At 43.8% G+C, this 21,967-nt stretch overlaps 2 protein-coding genes across 2 annotated transcripts in view; one reads left to right on the top strand and one right to left on the bottom strand.

The window, feature by feature from the left end:
- Positions 1-19,872, top strand: part of GRM3 (glutamate metabotropic receptor 3) — a 223,255-nt gene extending 203,383 nt beyond the window's left edge. Inside the window, exons 5-6 of the mRNA XM_046021107.1 lie at positions 5,431-5,605; positions 19,322-19,872. Coding sequence (XP_045877063.1) covers positions 5,431-5,605; positions 19,322-19,395 — 249 coding nt within the window. The 3' untranslated portion in view covers positions 19,396-19,872. The remainder of the gene's footprint in view (positions 1-5,430; positions 5,606-19,321) is intronic.
- Positions 1-21,967, bottom strand: part of ELAPOR2 (endosome-lysosome associated apoptosis and autophagy regulator family member 2) — a 214,682-nt gene that overhangs the window by 13,234 nt on the left and 179,481 nt on the right. The window lies entirely within an intron of this gene.

Here is a 21,967-nt window from a genome sequence, read left to right as displayed (position 1 = left end):
AACCCCCCAAACCCTAGACAGCACAGCAAGATCATCATTACTGTCACTGCATTTCAACTTTGGGAACTCCCTGACTCAGAAGCCAGAAGGAGATAGCTTTCGGCCTCGGGCACATGATTTGTGCACTTGGGCTAACTCAGCCTTGACTTGCACAGCAATGACGTTTTTAAAGAAGTCCGTCTTAATCCGGGGCAATTGCTGTCTCATCGTGATAACATCTCTCAGAGTCTCGCCTGGTTTTAGCCAAAGGGCTGGGGAAGTTTTCCAGTGCCGCAGCCAACTGCAAGGATTTATCTAGATTTCTTTGTGTCACTTTCATTCTTTCCTTCTGGAATGCAGCCCCTCTGTCAGCATTTTAAATCCAATCCAAGTCAGTAAGAACCCAAATACTAATCAGTGCCTCATCTATGGTTTTCCAGAGCATTTTTCTGTCTCAGACAGGCAAAGCTCCTTTTTTTGCTTCCAGGTTCTGCTGCAAAAAACTGAGAGATCAGGGCGCCTGGGTGGCTCAGTGGGTTAAAGCCTATGCCTTCGGCTCCGGTCATGATCCCAGGGTCCTGGGATGGAGCCCTGTGTCGGGCTCTCTGCTCGGCAGTGAGCCTGCTTCCCTTCCTCTCTCTGCCTGCCTCTCTGCCTACGTGTGGTCTCTGTCAAATAAATAAATAAAATCTTTAAAAACACAAAAAAAACCAGAAACAAAAAACTGAGAGACCTTTGTCATCTTGGAATGGATGTAAATTTGCCATGGGAGACTATAGGAAGCCCTAGCAGGGCCCAGCTGTTGCCATTCTTCTTCAGCAAGGGTTTACGCACCCGGCCCCCTCAGTTCCCAGGACAATCAGTCAAAGTGCAGATGATTCACCTGGAGTTTGCCTTCTCTGTAGGTCTCTCCTTTCATGCTCAGTATTAGAGCATGTCTCTGCAAGTTTGATGTGATAGGGAGTTGAACTTCCTGCCCACCCAGGACCTGGATTAGATTAGGGAGAAAGGGGTGCCTGGGTGGCTCAGTGGGTTGAGCCTCTGCCTTCGGCTTGGGTCATGGTCTCAGGGTTTTGGGATGGAGCCCCGCATCGGGCTCTCTGCTCAGCGGGGAGCATTTTCCCCCCTCCCCTGCCTGTGTCTCTGCCTATTGTGATCTCTGTCAAATAAATAAATAAAATCTTAAAAAAAAAAAAAAAAGATTAGGGAAGAAATCCACCCCATCCCCTAGAGGAGAGTTAGCAACAATTAGAGCACTGATCCCGCCGCTCTATCTGAACCCACTTCCGGTCACTCAGCCCTCAGCCCCTCCCCAGATCCACCTCATTCATTAACAGGGAATAAGGAGAGCACTATTACTGCCTCATTGGCCATAGAATTTGGTCAACACTTTTGCTACTGATTCTCTTACACTTTTCTCAAATTTTGTTAATTCAGCCCCTAAGGCCCTAAGACTTCCTCTTTGAGAAAGCCATTCTGACCTCAATGCCAAAACTGTCAAAGACTGTATCATCTGAGATTTAACTCTACTTACAAGGTAATGCGTTAGCTTGCCACAGTTTTGTTGACGCTGACTTTAAGACTTTATGACTGAAAGCAATAGTGGTAGCTGGAGGGTCAGCTTTGGCTCTGGTTCCTTGAGCTCCACCTCCCATGGGCTGTGCAAAGTGGGTCACGTGACCACCGCACAGACAGTGATGATGGAGCATTGTCTTCCAAAGGAACGAACAGAACCTCCTGGACGGGATGAGTGGGTGTAAGAGAAAAGGCCAAATCAAGGATGACTCCCAGGTTTGGGGCTTGCACACTCGGCAGGGATTTGATGTCACTTACTCAAGGGGAGACACTTGGAGGAAGGGATTAATTTTGGTCACCTATTAATCCCAATATGCCTGGCACATGTCCAAGACAATATGCCAAGATAGCAAATGAATATGTCTGGAGGCTGAGAAGACAGGTTGGAACTAGTAATAAATATTTGAACAACATGAACAGAGGAGGTGCTTAAGTAAACTCAAAGAGATGGTGAAGAAAAGACAATCCAAACTGAGGTCTGGGACACTTCAGCACTTGAAGTTCAAGGAGAAGTGAAAAAGCCAACAAGAAAATAAAGACAAGGAGGGGCGCCTGGGTGGCTCAGTGGGTTGAGCCGCTGCCTTCGGCTCGGGTCATGGTCTTGGGGTTCTGGGATCGAGTCCCGCGTCTGGCTCTCTGCTCAGCGGGGAGCCTGCTTCCCTCTCTCTCTCTCTCTGCCTGCCTCTCTGTCTACTTGTGATCTCTCTCTGTCAAATAAATAAATAAAAAATCTTTAAAAAAAAAAAAAAAAAAAGAAAATAAAGACAAGGAACTTGCAGTGAGGGAAAGCTGTCTAGGAAGCCAAAAAGAAGGAAGTGATTAACCATGTCCAGTGGTGCTGGGAGTTTGAGGAAGGTGAGCAGAGCAGCATGAAGAATTATAGATAAAGACAGATTTGCAGTGGTGTGACTTATTAAAGGAACTGAACACATGAGTTTATGAAGCTACTACTTGGACTCTATAAAAACAATTAAATAATATGCTGTATAAACTATGAACAACAATGCATCTTCAGTTCTGCTGCCCATTGCCTCTTTAGTATTCGGTGTGAGTAATAAGTCCCCACCCCTGGAAGAAAATCCCAGTGGGCACATTTAAATCCTGCACATTCACCACAAATGAGGCCCCATTCTGGTGCTGGGGAGAGAGCAATGAATGAAAATGCTCACAACCCTGGCAAGCCCATGAGTATGTGCTCTTAGGTGATATGGTACTACAGTCATTTTCAATGGAAAATAGTCTCTATTAGGAAAGTAAAATGCCTAGTCCTGTGTAATTATCAAAACCATACCTTGACTTAACATCAATCCTCATTTTCTCCCAAATTCTGGCCCGCCTCCAGCTGAGAGCCTGCACTCCCTGACTTTTCTTTTCCCCTTATTCACTCTCCCTAGTCCACCAGTTGCTGTTTCCCTCTTGGCCCTGGTTAAAAAGTAATAAGGAAGAAGCTAGAAAATTCTTACGTAACTGGATGGTTTTGTGATCTCCGCAGTGTTTTCTAAACACACGTTCTGAGGATACCTGATGATGATTAAGGGTTGTTTTTCATGCAATATTCAGAAATTTCCAGCTGCTTTCTTTTCTCCTGCTGGTCCTTGAGTGAGCTGGCTGGCAAATCCTACCTTAAGTTGTCCCTTGGGGCTCTGTGCTCAGTCCCAGGGCACCCAGCTATACCCTGCCATTGGCCTCTTTCTAGGAAGGACTCCAAACTCCTCCACACAAGCCCAAGACTACCCATGATGGCTCTTTCTAGTGTGGCCCATCTTGCCCATGCATGGCACTCACATTATCTTTTGTTTTGATCAATTCTTACAGTAAAGGACAGTCTCTGCACAGTAGCAAGCTATGCCAAGAAAGTAATTAGCCTTTTCTCACCTTCAAGATTTCTGAGACAGGAATCAGGCTCCAAGCCAGGACATCCTCCTCTCGCAGGAAAACCTTAAACCTTCTGTGAAAGGCTATAAGGAAGCTCTCCTCTCTAGGTCTTCAAAGCAAGGAGATAAGCTGAATCTTCCTTCAGGGAGGAAGGGTCTACAACTCACAGCACAACATTTCCAATACATCTTCCTCATAAAAGCCTCTCGTCTCCTTACAATGTCTTCAAGTGCGGGAAGTTTCAACATTAAAGGCATGTTTTTAGAAAAGGCTTCCTTGAAAACTGGCACATTGGAACATGCCTTACCCTCATCATAATATCTGATATCTCTCCTATCAGCTCTATAGTCAAGGCTGAGGAGGGAGGGGTAGAGCTCTAAAGGAAGAATACAGTTCTGATATTGTTTATCTATGTAAAAATAAAAACAAATTATGCTAGAAATTGGACTTGCTATAAATAACACAGTTATGATTTATCAAAGTTCTTACATCGTGGAGTGAGATCGTTGACTCTGCTGAGCAGTGAGCAAAAGAGAAAGGAGCCTGCAATGTGGGGGCCAAGTAGGACAGTTAAAAGGGACAAGAGGTTTAAAATAGAGAGGACAGATTGTGCTTTTAGCATATAAAGTAAACCCAGAGTCTGAAGAATTACGCTACAAGTATAACCTGAATTTTTTTTAGTCACAAACAGAATGCAGCCTTCTAACGTTATGTGGCTTCTCCAGTTAATTGTTCGGTCTTCAGCTTTCTTTGATCAGGAAAGAAGGTAGGACACTTTAGGGCATGAGAGATTATGCTATCTAGTAATAGCATTGCCTGGAGAAAGAGGACAAAGAAATCTAAAATTACTCTAGGATTTACCATAGCTACTCTGAGGAGAAATTGAAACAAGAAATAATTAATTTCTGTTTTTCAGTCCTGAAAGCAATAAAATATATAGAAGCTAATTTAGGGTTTTCCAGAAAATGTATGTGAGCTGAAGTTAGGACAGTTGATGAGATCAGTGAAGATGAAGAGTGAAAGTCAACAAATGAAAAAAAGACATGATAAAACCTAGTTCTGAGGTGTACTTTCAGGGGAGGCAAAGAGGAAGCAACAGAAATTCTTCTGTCAAAAACAGGTGTGTGGGGGCCCCTGGGTGGCTCAGTGGGTTAAAGCCTCTGCCTTCGGCTCAGGTCATGATCCCAGGGTCCTAGGATCGAGTCCCACGTCGGGCTCTCTGCTCCACAGGGAGCCTGCTTGCTCCTCTCTCTCTGCCTGCCTCTCTGACTACTTGTGATCTCTGTCCGTCAAATAAATAAGATCTTAAAAAAACAAACAAAACAACAACAACAACAACAACAAAACAGGTGTGTGAAAGCCTAGAGAACAAAATGATTGAACAGGGAGCACCAGATGTATCAAAATTTCAGAGAGGTGCCAATGAAATAACTAAAGATGGAGACCCCAGAAGAAAGTTGATGATCTTCCCCGATTTTGAGTAGGGAAACCAATGGCTGATAGGCAGAATTCCCAGCAAAAGAGAGAGATGAAGGAAAGTGTAAAGGACCCCAATTTGTTCATGATTATAGTAAATCTTAAGCAAGCCAAGTTGATTGACTGAAACCATCAGCAACCTGGCCAGTTCATCACTGCATATCGATATTTTACTATTCAGAATTCTGACTTAGGGGGTTCTGCAGAAATGTCTTTCTACAAATATAAAGAAAATAAACAAAACAAGAAAATCCAGGTAAAGTCTTGGCAAGCATTCAGGAGCACATGATACAAATGTGTTTGCTTATAAATCTTCAGTGATGTTTCCATGAACATCCCAAGCCCAGAAGATCCCATTTAATTATTATATTGATTTGGTTATACTAACAACAGAACTGTGGATGATTTGGTTTTTTTTTTGTTTTTGTTTGCTTTTTTAGTTTGGTCTTTTCTCAGTGTTCTTTTTAGTAGGCCACATGATTGAATTTGCAGCCAGACATTTAACAAGACAACCCTTTCTTGTAGGTGCAGACAACAACCATGTGCATCTCCGTCAGCCTCAGTGGCTTTGTGGTCCTGGGCTGCCTGTTCGCACCCAAGGTGCACATCATCCTGTTCCAGCCGCAGAAGAATGTGGTCACACACAGACTGCACCTCAACAGGTTCAGCGTCAGCGGAACTGGGACCACGTATTCTCAGTGTAAGTATGGAACTCGGCGCTGACCGGTCTGTGACCAGCCCCGGAAGAGACAGCAGGCTCAGAGGGGAAGCCAAGGACATAGTCAGGCGGGGACAACAAAGGGCCATCCCCATGAACAATCTCAATTCCATTTTCGTAAGTCCTGGTTCAACCACACGAGTCAGGGGCCGTGCTAGGTGCTAGGGATACGGAGGGCAGTGGACCAGTCAAAGCACCTATTTTGGTAGGGCACGCGGTCCAGCGGGGAAGACAAACATTAAATTCACAGGGACAGTTAGGGTGTCTGGCCATGCTATGGAGTCAGAGAACTTACTCCTTAGTCCTGACTTGGTGACCAGGTTGGGGGGATAAGCTGAAGCACCTCACTTTACCATTTGCAGTCCTACTTTACTCATGGGTCTGGAGGGTTGAATTAGACTGGTGCTCTGTAAAGGATGTTCTATGTCACCGAGATGATGAAGGTGCTTCACGAAAAATTAAAAAGGGAAGATGACTGAGTAAGACGGAAAATGGTACATCCTGAATACTGCTTTGGAAGTTCAAAGCACCTCCTTGAACATGAAGTGTTTGTCTTGAGAAACCGTACAGCCAGGCAGCTTGTTTGGCTGTGACTTACTGTTTCTTAAATGTAGTCGACCACATTTAAACCAGCTAATGTGTTCCCACGGAATACACCTTGAAAAATGCTGGAGTACATCTGCCTCCTGCTTCAGTGACATGATGCTTTTCAGTCGCGGGCCAGTTAAGAAGCAGTGTCAAGTGCAGGACAGCAGATGACACCACCCCCCCCCCCCCTCAGTTCAAGGCGGTCTCTCCTGCTGACCTGCAAATATCTGAAACACTCCCCTTTGTGAATCACTCATGTAATTCTTAGGCTCAAGGAACCTAAAGGGGACAGGCTTTTAAGCCATTTTCAGCTTCTCTGCGGTACAAAGCCTGAGAAATTCACTGACAGAAGGGGAGGGAGGAGGAGGGGCGAAACCACAGGAGGGGGAAGGAAGACTGGAGTGACAGAAACAAATGCCTACTTCACCGTTTTTGCCTCGAGTTGATCGGAAAGGATGCTTCAAAATAGCTCAGCACCACAGAGTGAGCAATCACATTAGTGCCCCAGATTCGGCAACGAAGTATGAACTGTAACAGGGCTGCCCTTCCCCCAGCAAACACAGGCAAGGCTGCTGGCTGAAAGGAGGCTTTCCAGGATGTACCGTTTGTATCTACCACTCCCGGGTGGAGACAGGGATGTGACTGTCTTTCCAGATGCCATTGCCAGGTGTCCCCATGGTTGAGTCCCAGGACATGGTACAACTTGTAAAACGATTTTCCCTGGACCTTAGAGAAATCTGCTTATTTCTTGAGCAAACAAATCTCTTTTCTAGAGCCCAACTCTTACAGCTTGCGAGTCCAGACAAGAAAGAACTGGCAATAACAAAGAACAATGATAAGAGCGGGGAACAGGGACTGTCACTCATTGAGTATTTTCTGTCTGCTGGGTATGGTGCTCAAGGTTATACACACGTGTGCACCCGTGCCATATCTCATTTAACGCGCACAATGCCAAATATCAAGAAACCGGCATCCCACATATTGAAAGTGGCAGAACCGGAACTGAGAGTCGGTTTCTCTGATTTCAAAGGCAGAGTGTCAAACCACCGGATGGTGCCACTTGACTCAAACTGCAAGCTGGGAGATTTCCCGGGAACTTAGGTCCATGGTAGGCTTTACCGGGAGAACAATAGGAAAGTTCCCCTAGGTTGGGCAGCAAGATATACTTCTGAGCAAAAGTCGTCTTGTTCTCTGAGCTTAGAGTTCCTAGTTGTTATTCAAACAATTTAACAAACTCCTTAAATCTTCCACAGACATGGATACATGCAGACCTCAGTAATTTTGAAATGGCAGCATTTCCTGATGTGTATATATAGGAATTAACAAATTCCTCCAGGAATAACAAGGGCACTTGACCCAACCAAGTCTCTCTTCAGAATTTCAAAAATATCCATTTACACAATGGATCTGCTTAATCTTTCGCTCAGAATTGCCAATCTCTCAGCAGCCCAGTTAATACTTCAAAGTCAGCATCTACCCAGCCCAACATTTTAGAACAATTTTTTTCATGCAATGAAATTTTAAGTAAATTTTTTTCTTCAGGAAAGACCTCATTTTTAAAAATAGTCCTTCTTTAATTTATATTAATGAAGTGGTATTAAAATATTAAGGTGACAAATTTTTCATGTGATACCTCTGGGCATTTTAAAGTATATATGTAACAAATACATTAATCCATTATTTGTAATTCTTTATCTTTCAATCCAAATAGTTCTACTTGCGGGCTCATTTTATCCCATGAGTACTAGACATTACAATTTCTAATTCACAGATGAGAAAATATAGGAGGTACTTCTCAAAGATATACAATGATTCAAGAATCAAAACTGGGTTTCCTGACTTGTGATTAATATCTTACGCATTTTAGAAATTGGAACTACAGTCACTCATGGAATTCACTCATTCATTAAGTACCTTGAGTACCTTCTAGACAACAGAAATATCTAAGCACCTGTGTACACAGTGGTAAAAAGGACAGATGCCCTGGTCCCGTGAAACTCAGTGTCTAGACCAGTGTTGTCCTTACTGTAGTATATGACCCATGAATGGGTCGTGAAATTGATGCAGCATGTTTGGCCAGCAGTTTTCAGGAGAAAAAAATTAAATATATCAGAGTTCATTATATGTAATAAGGATAAGTAGTATTTCATGAAGTTTGCTCCAGAGGTGATGTATGTATACAAGGCCCAGGTAAAATGTTTATTGCTGTGAATTGCAGCCAAAGAAGTTTGAAAGACACTTGTCTCTGGGACCTAGTTTATGGATGGACATGTTACTGACCCACTATGACGACAGTTAAAGCAACCGGTTTAATTCTCGGTGCCTGTTTCCTCCATTAAATAATCAGCTCAATTTATATTCATTTCCTTCCTAAATGCCAGGAAGTACACGGTTTTGTAAATCAAGAAATATCCTTAAATTGCTCCGCGTTCATTAGGTAAAGCATATGTTTTACTTAGTTGGCATGTAATTTATGTTCTGCTAAGTATTATGCAGGCATTTTATTGTATCGAGTTATTGTTACCAATATTGCTGCTGGTTCTCTAATTGAATCCCTCCAGATGGAAAAACGATAACTCTATGTGTTGATGAGAATATGTTAGTGCAGCACCAAGGTTACCCCACAACCCATACATAGATGTAGGTAGCTATTCCCACAGAGCAAACTTCTCCCAAACTTTGTGACTTCAAAACAATCACCTTTAAAAAAATACAAATGAAAATAAAACACAATAACTCTTTTATCATCTCAGGATTTGGTGGGCCCAGAATGCAGGCAGGGCTTGGCTGAGCAGCTCTTCTGCTCTTGCAAGGCCTGGACCAGGTCCTTCTGTGGTTTCAGCGGAGACTGAGCTGAGCCGGAGGCCCACAGTCTCTATGATCTCAGACTTCACAGCAGACTTCACAGCTTGGCAGGACGCCTTGCCACGTGAAATCCTAGAGATGATGACAAAGCCTGTCCAGATTTGAGGGAAGGGACATAGACGCCTCCAACTCTGAAATAATTCATGGCCATTTTTATTACGACACATTCACCCAAGCCTTCCTCCAACACTGCAGTTTTATCAGGAATCATAAAGATGGGACACAAGCAATCCTGTTAACGCCAAGAAGTTACCCAGGCCAGAAGGTGCGGCCAAATTCATTCCCACTTAATTCTCGGGCAAGAGTAGGAAATGCCACCTCATTTAGGAGCCTGGGTGAGCCACCTGACAGCAGCTAAGGTGGCTGAGAGCAGACAAAGTACTAGTATTGGATTTTAAAAGCTGAGCAGTTGCTCCAAAAAGATGGAAAATCATGACCAAACTTAGAAGCAGGCATGGACAAAAGGACATGTTTAGGGACATCTTGGAAAACTCATGGTCTGCAAAATGTTTACATCCTGCTAAGTGCCAAAAAGAATAATTTTAGTTGTATCTGATTAGCCAAATACGCAGTGGGAGTCAAAATAATAAAAATGAAGGTAACATTCATTTTTCTCTATTAAGTACACCCCTAGGCCAATGGCTCCCAATATCTGTGTACCAAAAGACTAAAAACAAAACATAACAAAAAACCCTCTTTGAAATGAAGTTCCCAGGCCCCACCCAGAGATATGCTGAGTCATATGGTCTGGGTCAAAAGCAATCTGGTTTGTAACAGATACTCCAGTTGGTTCAATGGAAGTGGCCCAAGGAACATATTTTGAGAGCCTCGGCCTCAAGTATGCTGCCTGCTTCATCCACTGTTATCAGTGCGGGCCAGGGAGAGCCTCGGAGAGGACCCTCATGGAGGGAGCAGGCAGTGGGTTCAGAGGGGACCAGATATTCTGAGCTCCCATCCTCTGTCTCGTACCACAGCCCCGTGCAGCTACGATTTCCCCAGCTCTCTCTGGAACCCTCCAGAGAACGCATTTCTAGCACAGAAGTACCTGTCCACGCAGAAGACATTTACTGAAACTGGGAATACTCCCTCAAATAACACTTAACTCAAAGACCCTAAAATCTTCAACACATACTTGTAATGCTGCTCATATACCCACACACACAAGCAAACATTCTTCGTATCTGAACGAGAAGGAAGAGACCATTTTTGTTCAGCTTCAGAAGCACAAGGGCTTCCCAGAGCTGGTTCCCAAAGACAGGCAATCAAGAACATAAGCTGCAATGTAAGAAGGGCTGCCTAATCACGAAGGACACAAGCTGGGTGTACGCGTGAGGTTATGCAGCAGAAAACCCTAGGGCCTCCATACAGGTGAGAATGTTGTAGACACTAATGTGAGTTCCTATCAGCCTAGACTGGGGAGGGAGAGGTGAGAAACAGAATGTGTCCAATTGTCTTCCGAGCCATTCTGTATCCAGACTTGGTCCCATGGGGATGTGTGTTTCTCCTGGTCATGGTGATCATTCAGATATATGCACACCATTATCATTAAGAACAGTCAAAAGTGTTCTGCTAACTAATCATGTTCAGATTTGGGTCCCAGAGGAGCCGCAGGCATATGGAGATTGATTTCTTCTGCCAAAACCTTGTTCAGAAAGTCGCTTGTCTAGGTGGTGAAGTGCAAATGGCTTCATTAACAGAATCATTCTTTATTACAAAGAGTTTCCCGTTAGAAGGAGCAGTGGTATAAAAAGATCAAGTGCACAGTCTTTCAGAGTCACACTCTAATTTCCCACAGAACTACAGCAGCTGAAAGCAAGCCTACGAGGATCAGACTTGGCATATGTCAATGGCCAGGCCTTTGACGATACCCCAGTTAAAAGGGGTAAGCCATTACGCAAGTCTGAATATGACTTTATACAAGAAAAAAAAAAAAAAAGGCACGTAATGCCCAAGTTCCTTCTCGACAGTGCAGGTCCAGAAAATGAACATAATATGCCTGCACTTGACAGTCGAGGGAGTCCCATAATGACACTATGTACTAGACTGGCCAGGAAAATTAGCAAGTTATTTGGCGACGCAGACGGAATTGATGGTCTTCTCTGCCACAGGCATAAGTATATTATAAACATAAATCCTGCTGGCCAATCCGGGAAGAGCCGAGAGTTTTCAGCAAGCTAAGCCATCTGCTGTTTCCAAGCAGCATCCACATCAGAGAGAGGTCAATCCAGTTTTCCTTTGGAGGGGAAAGTCACAAGATGCCTGAGAACCTCATCTCATCCTCCCGAGGGCAGGAGTAGAGGGGGGCCCTGACTCTCACAAGTAACCCTGCATGTATCAGGGAAGAGATGTTCACACTCCCCCTTTCTTCGACCTAACATTGCCTTTTTGCAACCCCTAAGTCATTTTCTCTTTACCTCTACTATTTCACTGGGTTTTCCCCTAAGCAAATATAGCCTACCTTCTTTAATGACGATGACCAAAGGGACTCGGGCTGGAAGAGAATGCTATGGGTCATTTATTCTAATAACCACATTTCAGGATGGGAAAACCAGAGCCCTCTCTGTTAGACACTTTTAAGGAATTAGATAAGTGAAGTCACAGATAAAATTCTTGAAAGCAGCTATGCGGCTATTCTGCCTCTCTGGATTTTCTGCCTCAGCTCAGTTACCAAATGCATCTCAGAGATGATTCTGACAGCGAGAACTTTAGCATCTGCAAGTTCAGTGATTTCTTTTTTAAATTAGAAGCCTTCTCTTCAGTGTCACACATGACAGCATCTTGTTCTACAGGCAAAGGTGCGAATATGTATTCCTCTCAAAAGCCCATTCCAGGGAGTTCAATGGCATAAATCATGTCCATCAGAGCCCCTGGCGACCCCACGCCTGGGCTGCGCACAGGGAACGTGTGCTATTCCCAAGGGGCTAGCCACAAAGCTGCCCAGAAAACGTGATTTGGTGAAGACAAAACGATATCATTAATGGTGACTGGCTAAATGTTTATATCCATGATAAAATTTCTCTCATTTAAATATACTTTAAAAGTAAGCATCATTTATTTTGGGGGTTTTATTTTTTTAAAGATTTTATTTATTTATTTGACAGAGAGAAAAAGAGAGAGGGCACAAATGGGAACGGCTGGCAATGGGAGAGGGAGAAGCAGGCTCTCCACTGAGCAAGGAACCCGATGTGGGGCTTGATCGCAGGGCCCTGGGATCATGACCTGACCCAAAGGCAGTCAGTTCAACAACAGAGCCACCTAGGTGCCCCGCATCATTTTTTTTTTTAAGCCTCACTTTCTTGCATTAAATGACACTGTACTGTTCCCTTCTGTCCTGTGTCATTGAATATAACGAAAACTCTACCCCAAAGAGAGCCCCTTAACCAGAGATGCCAAAAGTCACATGCATTTCCATGTAACTCCAAATCCATTTACACCTTTGGGGACATGGTACAATGCTCACAACTATGTAGATATGTTAAATTAAAAAGGAAATATGTATATAGTCAAATACTGCCCATACACTGACTTCAGACGGTCAGCTCCTTAAAGCAAGCAAAGCGTCTCGCATCAATTTATTCTGTACTATTTCTCCTTCCAGTAAGTGAAACTCACAGGAGAACATTCATAAATGGAAATATCTATATCCTCAGAATGGGAAAGTCCCTATATATAGAAAAAAATTTTTAACATCTTCCCTACCTACAGTAATGTCAGAGGCTTTGGGAGAGGGACTGTTAGTAGGTAACTGTGATCAATTTGAAGGATAATTTACTCCTTCATTAAAGAAGCTTTTGGGCTGAGGCTCAGCTCTAGGCACTGGGGATGTAAAGAAAAAAATAGCCAAACTGAGAATACATAATAAATCAGGTTTTGATAAGTGACAGGGAGAAAATAACATGAAGCAAGGACAAATACAGCCACCTGGGGACACACAGTTCCTCTTTTTTATACAGTGGCCAAAGAAAGCCTCTCCAATAAGGCGCCATTTGACCAGATGCATGACGGGAGGGGTACAGGGGAGCCCTGTCCATATCTGGGGAAATGCAAAAGTCCACAGCTGGAAGAACAACAGAAGGTCCAAGAGGGAAATAACCAAGGATGAAAATAAAAGGAGAGGAGGACAGAGAGGGGACAGAGCAGGAGGACCTTAGAAATCACTTGTTTTCTGAAAGAACTGGGAAACGTGCTCCAAGGGTACAGAATGACCCAGCTGTAAAAGCATTGCCCTCTGTACTTTGGCTTGTGGGCAGGGCAGAGGACGGGGAGCAAGCAGAGACATAACTGAGGAGGCTATGTCTGAGTCCAGTTGTCCATGGTTCCCGTCAGGGTGGCGGCGATGGAAGCTAGTCAAGTGTTCAGATGCGTGTGTAGTTTGAAGGTGAAGCTGACAAGATGAGCTGCCCTAGAAGGGAGGACGAATGCCTGACATTATTTTACCTTTTTTTTTTTTTAACATTTTATTTATTTATTTGTTAGAGAGAAAGAGAGAGAGAGCACAAGCAGGCAGAGTGGCAGGCAGAGGCAAAGCAGAGAGAAGCAGGCTCCCTCCCGAGCAAGGAGCCCGATGTGGGACTCGATCCCAGGATGCTGGGATCATGACCTGAGCTGAAGGCAGTGGTCTAACTGACTGAGCCACCCAGGGCCTGACATTATTTTATTAGCGCTGGACACTGGGGGCCTGACTGATCCTTAGACAAAGTAGCACATACAGCTCTTAGCAGCTGTTTGAGCCTCAGGGTTAAGGGGCTTCCGTTCCTTGCCTGAAAACACATTTGGGTAAGAAAGAGGAAAAACCAGAGATGTTGGGAAAAACAAAAACAAACAAACAAAAAACCCAGCGATGCTGGGCAACTAAGAGGAAGCCAAAAGAATGCAAACTAGAATAGCACCAAAAAATTATTAAGTCCTTCCATTTTCAAGTTATTTATTGCACCTCCACTTTCATATGCCTTGAGGGAGGGAGGAAGAGAGTAACAGAACGTGACTGGAAAGAAAGCATGACAGAGGCGCCTGACTGGCTCAGTCGGTAGAGCATGTGATTCTTAATTTTGGCGTCATGAGCTCAAGCCCCAGGCTGGGTGTCGAGTCTACTTAAAAAATAAATAAATGAAAATATTATTTTAAAAAAGGAAAGAAAGCATGACAGTATATCGTGGCCACAGTGGACTGGGGTGTTTAATCGGAGACCAAGTGGAATTTCTGTTGCTAAGGTAGTTACACTGTATTTTGGGTTATAAAAAAGTGCCTGCCATATTTTCTCTTTCCATGAATCTTGTCTCACAAGAAATAAGTCACTGAATGAGGAAGGCTTTGCATTCATAAGCTCCAACTCCACATTTGGAAATTAGATCTTGGATCTGTAGATTTTTATCCCACATCATCATGAATACGATTTCCTCTGAAATCTACCTTTAACAATTTAAGACCATTACCTAGAGAATCTAGCCTCATTTCTTAATAACTTCCACTGTGAAATCTGACATAGCAAGGCTACCAAGACAGGGGCCGGTAGTGTCTTCATCGGCGCAGATAACCTGTATTAATCAGCAGAAGAACACCTGGAATGGGACCTCGGGGCCCCAGCCCAAATAAAGTTAAGGTGATGAGTAAGAAAACAGGTTCGATAACAAAGCAGGAGGACAAAGCAACAAACAGCTGTTGGAAACTGAATTCCATGACAATAGCATTAAAATATCTCAACAAGCAGACATGCCGGGAAAAATTATTTGGGGTTACCAGGAGCAAGGAAATAGAACAGATGGGAACAAAGTGGAATGTCTGTTCTGTTTAAATGTTTGTTTTCCTTTTTTCCCCGAATCTGCTGTATTACACAGTTAGAGGAACACACTCAGGAACCAAGTCTCAGCCACTCAAATGACTAACAGACTTGGCATTCGTAAGAATCTATTAAATAAATATGTTTAGCATTGACTGAGGGCCCAGGTCCCTGATAAAACGGGGTCATTTTCTCCACAGCCTGGCCAGCCTGTGCATGACAGGTGGAGGAGAAATGGATTTCACAGTGCGAGACAAAGCTGCCACTTGGCTGCATTGATTTCCAATGCCTCCCCAAAGTGGGTGAAGTGAAATCTGCCTTCTGATGGGTGTGAATCGCCCTTTTGTCATCAACGGTGGAACTTACTGGGTCCTTTTCCACAATCTTCTGTTTTCATTTTGCATCACACCACTTTAGCCTGGAATGACTAACAACTGCTGCTCACCCCCCCCACCCCCCTACCCCCCACCCCTGACAAAGCCCAAAATAAGCCAGCATACCTCTTGTTTCTGACAGAAAGTAGGATTATAGAAATTTGCTTAACCGCACTTAGGAAAATGGGCTAAACTTACACCATTAAAAACCTCATGAGAATTTCATTAGAATAATAGCAAAAGCTCATCGCAAACACACACATGGAAATGATAGTACTTTGCTCTCCCCCAGATCTCACTACCTTGGGGAATAACAGATGGGCTAAGACGGGAGGCATATGTAAAATATTTATGAAAGGCAAAGTAATTGAGATAGTAAACTCATAAAACAGTAATTTCCTCTACTATATTCAGCAGCACGGACAAAAATGAGGATTTTTTTACATAATAAAAGGCGCTGGCAGAAGCTGCAGATGAAACACTAAAAGAGAAGCAGAGAAACACGAGTTACCATTCCCTGAAAAGTGGTTAGGGAAGAAGCGACTACAGAAAGAGTCTGGGTGGGGGTGGGTTTCACTGTCGTTATTCCTGGTAAGACAACCTTGAGTCCGTGTGATGTGTATTATCAAGGCCTGCCATTGCTGTTTTATCTTCTTTGCAAAGAATTTGGACACTCTAACATAGGGCTTTCCCTTCAATGTCCCTGTGATGCAGGCAGGTGAGTTGAAGTTCTTCTGCAGATTCCTATAATGGTATCAACGGTGGGGGGGGGGGGGGGGGGTGGGGACCTGATGTGAAACTATAACTTAGGATTTTCTACGTAGCCACCTCTGTAGCCCCTATCCTTCCTACCCACCTAGTCAAGATACACTGAATTCTTTAGACATTTAGAATGCAGTGAGCAAGAAAAATCATAAGCTCGAACTTAAGAACAGTATGACACTGAGCTCCAGAATAGTGTGGGAATATCACAGTAGGTTTCCAAAGTGCCGACGGGAAGGGTATTAGACTGATCCAAGATGAACACACACGGGCATGAGCGTACCAGTCCCTGGTTCTCCTACACGTACCCCGCCCCCCCATGACCTAGGATTCCTCGTCAAACTCAGAAAATAAAAAATAGGCACATAAATAATAAAACTTGATCCTGGAAAAGATGAAGAGATTAGTCAGAATGTCCAAGGCATCATGCTTGCCACATAGATGTACACGGGATGTACACAGCCTGAGCCAGTTCTCCCTGCAGGGGTAGTGGGTGGACAATGTTACAGTGTGGTTGGAGCAGCAAAAAGGCCGACCTGTCCCAAAAGAAGGCTGCCCGTATGCCTCCTATCTCCTGGTCATTTCTTCAGGTAGAAAAATTATTTCCTTCTCGAAACTTCTGTCCTTTGAAATGCAGCCATTTATATGGTCATTCAGAGAATATTTAGAGAGGATCTATTCCATGACCAGCAATTGGGATGAAATAATGAAAAAGACAGAGCCTAGCATATTTTCTAGTCAAGGGTATTCATAGACTTAAGACACTAACAACAACAACAATAACAAAATTAGGCCAGAAAAAAAATCTGCCTTAAAATTAGGTAATGTGGCAGAGAATAACTGGTCAGCCCTTTAAATTACATGGCCGATGATAGCCTTTTCCAGGAGGTGTAATTTCAGACACAGATGACAAGGAGAAGCCAGACACATGATGGGGAGAGGGAAGAACATTCCTGGCAGTGGCTACTGCCAAGGCCTGCCATCGCTGGGATTTTCTGTGCTCGAGGAGAAGCACAAAAAAAGTGAGGAGAAGAAATCACAGAATGAAACGAATGCAGAGAGATAGAGGCACGATCTGACACACCCAGGGATGTGTAATATGGAGGAAGGAGAGCGCAAAGGAGATCTTCAGAGGAGCCCAGGGCAATGATTGACATTTCGAAATAAACTCTCACTGCCGTATGGAGAATGTGTGGCAGGCAGCAAGCGTGAAAACAGAGACGCCAGCGGCACAACTGTCCCAGGAGCCACATGATGGCGGCTTGGCCCAAGGTGGTGGAGGCACAGAAGGGTGGACGGATGTGGGGAGTGAGTTGACTGGGCCACATGACTGGTTTGACGTGGGAGGAAGGACCAAAAAGGAAGGAAGTGTAACTGTTGGACTTCTGGCTCAGGTCACTGGCTGGAGAGTCAGACCATTCCCTGAAGAAAGGAAGCCTAAAATGGGGACAGGTTCGGGGATCAAGAGTTACCCTTTGGTCACCTGATTGTGAAAACGCAGGCAGAGCCACGTACGGAGGAGTCTGGCAGGCCTCCCACGTTTCCACCCAGTGATGGCTGGACATCACCTCCCCTCGTTCTTTCTCTTGCCTTACCTAGCTTTCATGAAGCGAGGGCTACATAAGTAGGAAGAAACTTCACAAGGAGTAGAGTAAAACCCTCACATGTGAAATCATCATCATCCTTTTCCATCTACTATTTGTCCAGCACCCACTGTGTCCTTCACTATAGAAAGGGAGCTTATGACACACTTTCTCCCTTAAGTTGTACATTTTTAGTGGGATCATATTGTAAAGAAAATTGGACCTGATCTGCAAATGATCAAAGGAACAATATCTCCAAGAGTTAGCATATTGCTGGACTCTGCTTAACCTCAGATAATCCCAGAGAATTGTCTTTATGGCTTTTCTTACACACCTAGCAGAGTAATCAATGCAAAATTGAGAAGTTGTAGGCTCCCTAGTGGGGAGCCTGCTGAAAGACGTCAGTGTCCCCGATTGGTGATTGAGCACATGATCTCAACGTTTATAATTAGTTTCTCCTTTGTGTTTAAAGAAAATCGTCTGGAAAAATGTCATTTTATGGGGCAAGAATATTTCCACTATCAAGCATGAATACTTAAGCAGAAAATGAGCTTATATGATTATTAACCAAGTGATATACTTAAAGAATGGGACAGCTGACATCAGTTTGACCTGGGCTTTGGTCAGGTAGCCAAGAGGATCAGTTCCTTCTCAGCAAAGCATATCATCATGGACAGGCCAAGGGATGCAACATGAACAGCTCTGAAAGGAAATGGAAGGTCATCTCTGATTTTCTTGGCTACGTAGTTGCACAGCCCAGGAAGAATGGGGCTCCTTGCCTTTGTTGTTGTTGTTGTTGTTGTTGTTGTTCTCATTCAGTAAAAAGACAGAGCTGTATGTAGATTTCTCATAAAAACAAAACCTTTAAAGTAACATAAGATATGCCTTGCATTGAGGAAAACTAAATGCCATATACAGTACCAATATACACACCCATATTATACTCACACCCTGACACTCTCATCACTATTGTCATTAACAAGAGCCTCATGCCTTTGGAACGTCACCCCTTCTGAAAATTGTTAAGAATCTGGGTTCCCAGCACCCCAGCCCTTGCTAGAGTGTTTACAGAGGTTATCCACTTGAGCAATGAAAATGCATCAAACCGTTCTGTAAGGCAGTGGAGTTCACAGATGACTCGTGAGACTACCCAGAGAGAGCAAAATAATTGAGGTCCTAAAACTGTAACTAATTGGGGCACCTGGGTGGCTTGGTGGGTTAAGCCTCTGCCTTTAGCTCAGGTCATGATCTTGGGGTCCTGAGATCGAGCCCCACATCAGTCTCTCTGCTCAGCAGGGAGCCTGCTTCTCCCTCTGCCTGCCTCTTTGCTTACTTGTGATCTCTCTCTCTGTCAAATAAATAAATAAAATCTTAAAAAAAAAACACCATAATTAAGTTAACAATCTTTGAGAAATTCGCAGTGAGCTCTCAGTTCTGCACATTCTGTCTTAACCAATTTATAGCTTACCAGAGCTAATTTTAAATCCATAAGCGACTCCTTTCAACAATGATGATGTTTATGAACTCTCCAAGAAGGACAACATTAGTGGAGGTATGCGCCAGGTACAAACGAATTTTGAGCACAACACATTGAGAAGGTTGACCTACTACAGCATTAAGTCACTTAGCTTTTTCCAAAGTTAAATTAAAAATGGGTTTTTGAACTTAATTTTAACAAGGGTCTGGGATCATCCGTTCCATCACCTACGTGGCTCACTCAACTAACACCGAATTTTCTGTTGTTTTCCAGCTTCTGCCAGCACCTACGTCCCCACGGTGTGCAATGGGCGAGAAGTTCTCGACTCCACCACCTCATCTCTGTGATTGTGAATTCCAGTTCAGTTCTCGTGTTTTTAGACTGTTAGACAAAAGTGCTCGCGTGCAGCTCCGGAATATGGAAACAGAGCAAAAGAACCCTAGTACCTTTTTTTAGAAACAGTACGATAAATTATTTTTGAGGACTGTACAGTATATAGTGATGTGCTAGAACTTTTTAGGCTGATTTTAGCGCCCCTATTATTAACGATTCCCCGGGACACGGAAATAACCATTGTTTACAGAGCTGAGCATTGGTGACAGGGTCTGACAGGGTCCGTCTAAACAAAATTATGGTGGCAATATTAGGTAACTTTTTTTCCTATGAAGTTTTTTGTAGGTCCTTGTTGTAACTAATTTAGGATGAGTTTCTATGTTGTATATTAAAGTTACATTATGTGTAACAGATTGTTTTTCTCAGCACAAGATAAAAAGCATCTGTATTAATGTAAAAATACTGAGAATAAAACCTTCAAGGTTTTCCAGCATGGTGGATAATGGCGTATTCTTTTTTAGTCACTCTAAGTAATCGGAATAATATGTTGACTTTAGATTATTTCTATTTTTAATGTCTGCTGTAATTTATTGTGCTTCTCTTGACACCTACTTGTGCTCTGAACACAAGCCATAACGCCTCCAGACAGTTCTGAGCAAATCTGGACTTTGCAGATCACAAAGGTCAGAATTTCACTGACGATACCATAGTTCTCCGGCAATGTCAGTGGCCACATGACAACACATATGGGTTCTTTAAGCCACATCTGTACCGCAGCCCAGAATTTGCCCAAATTGGCCTCTGATACAGTCAGGAGAGGGTCCTTGCATTCTGAACGCAGGCACTGTGGCCTGCCAGGGAAGGCGGGATAGCTCTTTTTCAAAAGCATAAAGATGGGAAACTATCCTAGTATAACTATTCTAAACCAACCAGGAAGTTACTAGGAAGGAGGCTGGGAAAGCATTCTGCCAACCCTTTGGAAAAACACCCTCACCAATGAGCGCTCAATGGGGCAATAAAATGCAGGATATGTTATCATCCAGGGCGTTTCCAAAGTCGCAGTAACAATACTTAGGCACACGGGTTTGTCACTAAACTTGAATATTTTACAAAGCTCAATGCAGGAATGAACAGGGAAAGTGTGGATAAAGTAAAACTGGCTCATTCATACCCACATTTTCCTACTTTCCCTTGTAAACCCTTCAGTCACAAATAGTTTATCAATGTCAGAAAATTCACTAAGAACTCATCTTCCTGCCAGGTCCTGCACCACGTACCATGACTAGAGAACATACTCCTGTCCTGTGGCTGATTTAACAACCTACTACAAATGGGATCACTTAAAGTAACAGTAAAAGTTATTCTCTTACAGTTCTGGAGACCAGAAGTCCAAAATCAGAGTGTTGGTAGCGCTGTCCCCCACTGAAGTTCTAGGGGAGAATCCATCCCATGCCTCTTGTAGCTTCTGGGGTTGTCAGCTTCCTTGGCTTCTGGCCCCATCATTCCAGTCTCTGGCTCCATCTTCACATCACCTCCTGTGTGTCTAGCTTCCCCTCTGTGTGCTTCTGATAATAATAGTTGTCACTGCATTTGGGGCCCCCCTGGATAGTCCAGGATAATCTCATCATAAGAGCCTTAAATTGTTCATATCCACAAAGGCCATTTTTTCCAAATAAAAAAACATTCCCAGGTTCCAGGGGTTAGGATGTAGACCTATCCTTTGTGGGGGGACACTCTTCAGTCCATGAGAGAGAGAAGATGATGTCGTTCCTGCCTTTAAGGACCATAAATATAGGAAATGATGCTAATGGAAGAAGTGTGACTGAGGAAAACAGTGAGAGGAAGGAGGAGGAGACTCACGGATAGAAAGGGTACATGGGGGGCACCTAGGTGGCACAGTGGGTTAAAGCCTTTGCCTTCGGCTCAGGTCATGATCCCAGGGTCCTGGGATTGAGCCCCACCTTGAGCTTTCTGCTCAACAGGGAGCCTGCTTCCCTTCCTCTCCCTCTGCCTGTCTCTCTGCCTACTTGTGATCTCTGTCTTTCAAAAAAAGGGGGGGGCACACGGGCTCAATATATCAGGGCCTGATATACTGGTTTATTAGGATGTATCAATGTTGTTTTTTAAAAAATCTAGAAATTGTGAGCAATGGCACACAGCCAACAGGAGTGGGCTTGGAGGATATAAAGTGAGGAGTCAGATGTTTGTAATTCTCTCCTTCCTTCTGAACGCATTTGGATCAGTGATGGAACCAATCTATCCAGAAGTCACCAGATGCTCAAAGACAGCAGTGCAAATCAGTCTCTGAAACTCATATTCAGGGAAGAACCTGGACTGGGGGGAGTGGGTGGGGAGGACTGGATAGTAGATTCAAGGCAGTAAATGGCAGAAGAGCATCCTGCGGTGGGGGATAGTGGTGGGAGTGCCAGATACGTGCAGCATCTGTTCAAGGTAAAGACTGAGGCCAGTGTGATGGGAGGGAGAATAAACACAATCCATTGATGGGATGTGACAGTTGGAGGAAGGCCGTGTCGGAGACACAGCTGATGCCTAAAACAATCAAACTGATCGTGGATCTTCTTAAAC

Source organism: Meles meles, chromosome 10 (genome assembly GCF_922984935.1).
Source record: "Meles meles chromosome 10, mMelMel3.1 paternal haplotype, whole genome shotgun sequence".
Lineage (NCBI taxonomy): Eukaryota > Metazoa > Chordata > Mammalia > Carnivora > Mustelidae > Meles > Meles meles.
The sequence above is the reverse complement of the archived record's forward strand: the minus strand, read 5'-3'. Positions and strand labels throughout refer to the sequence as shown.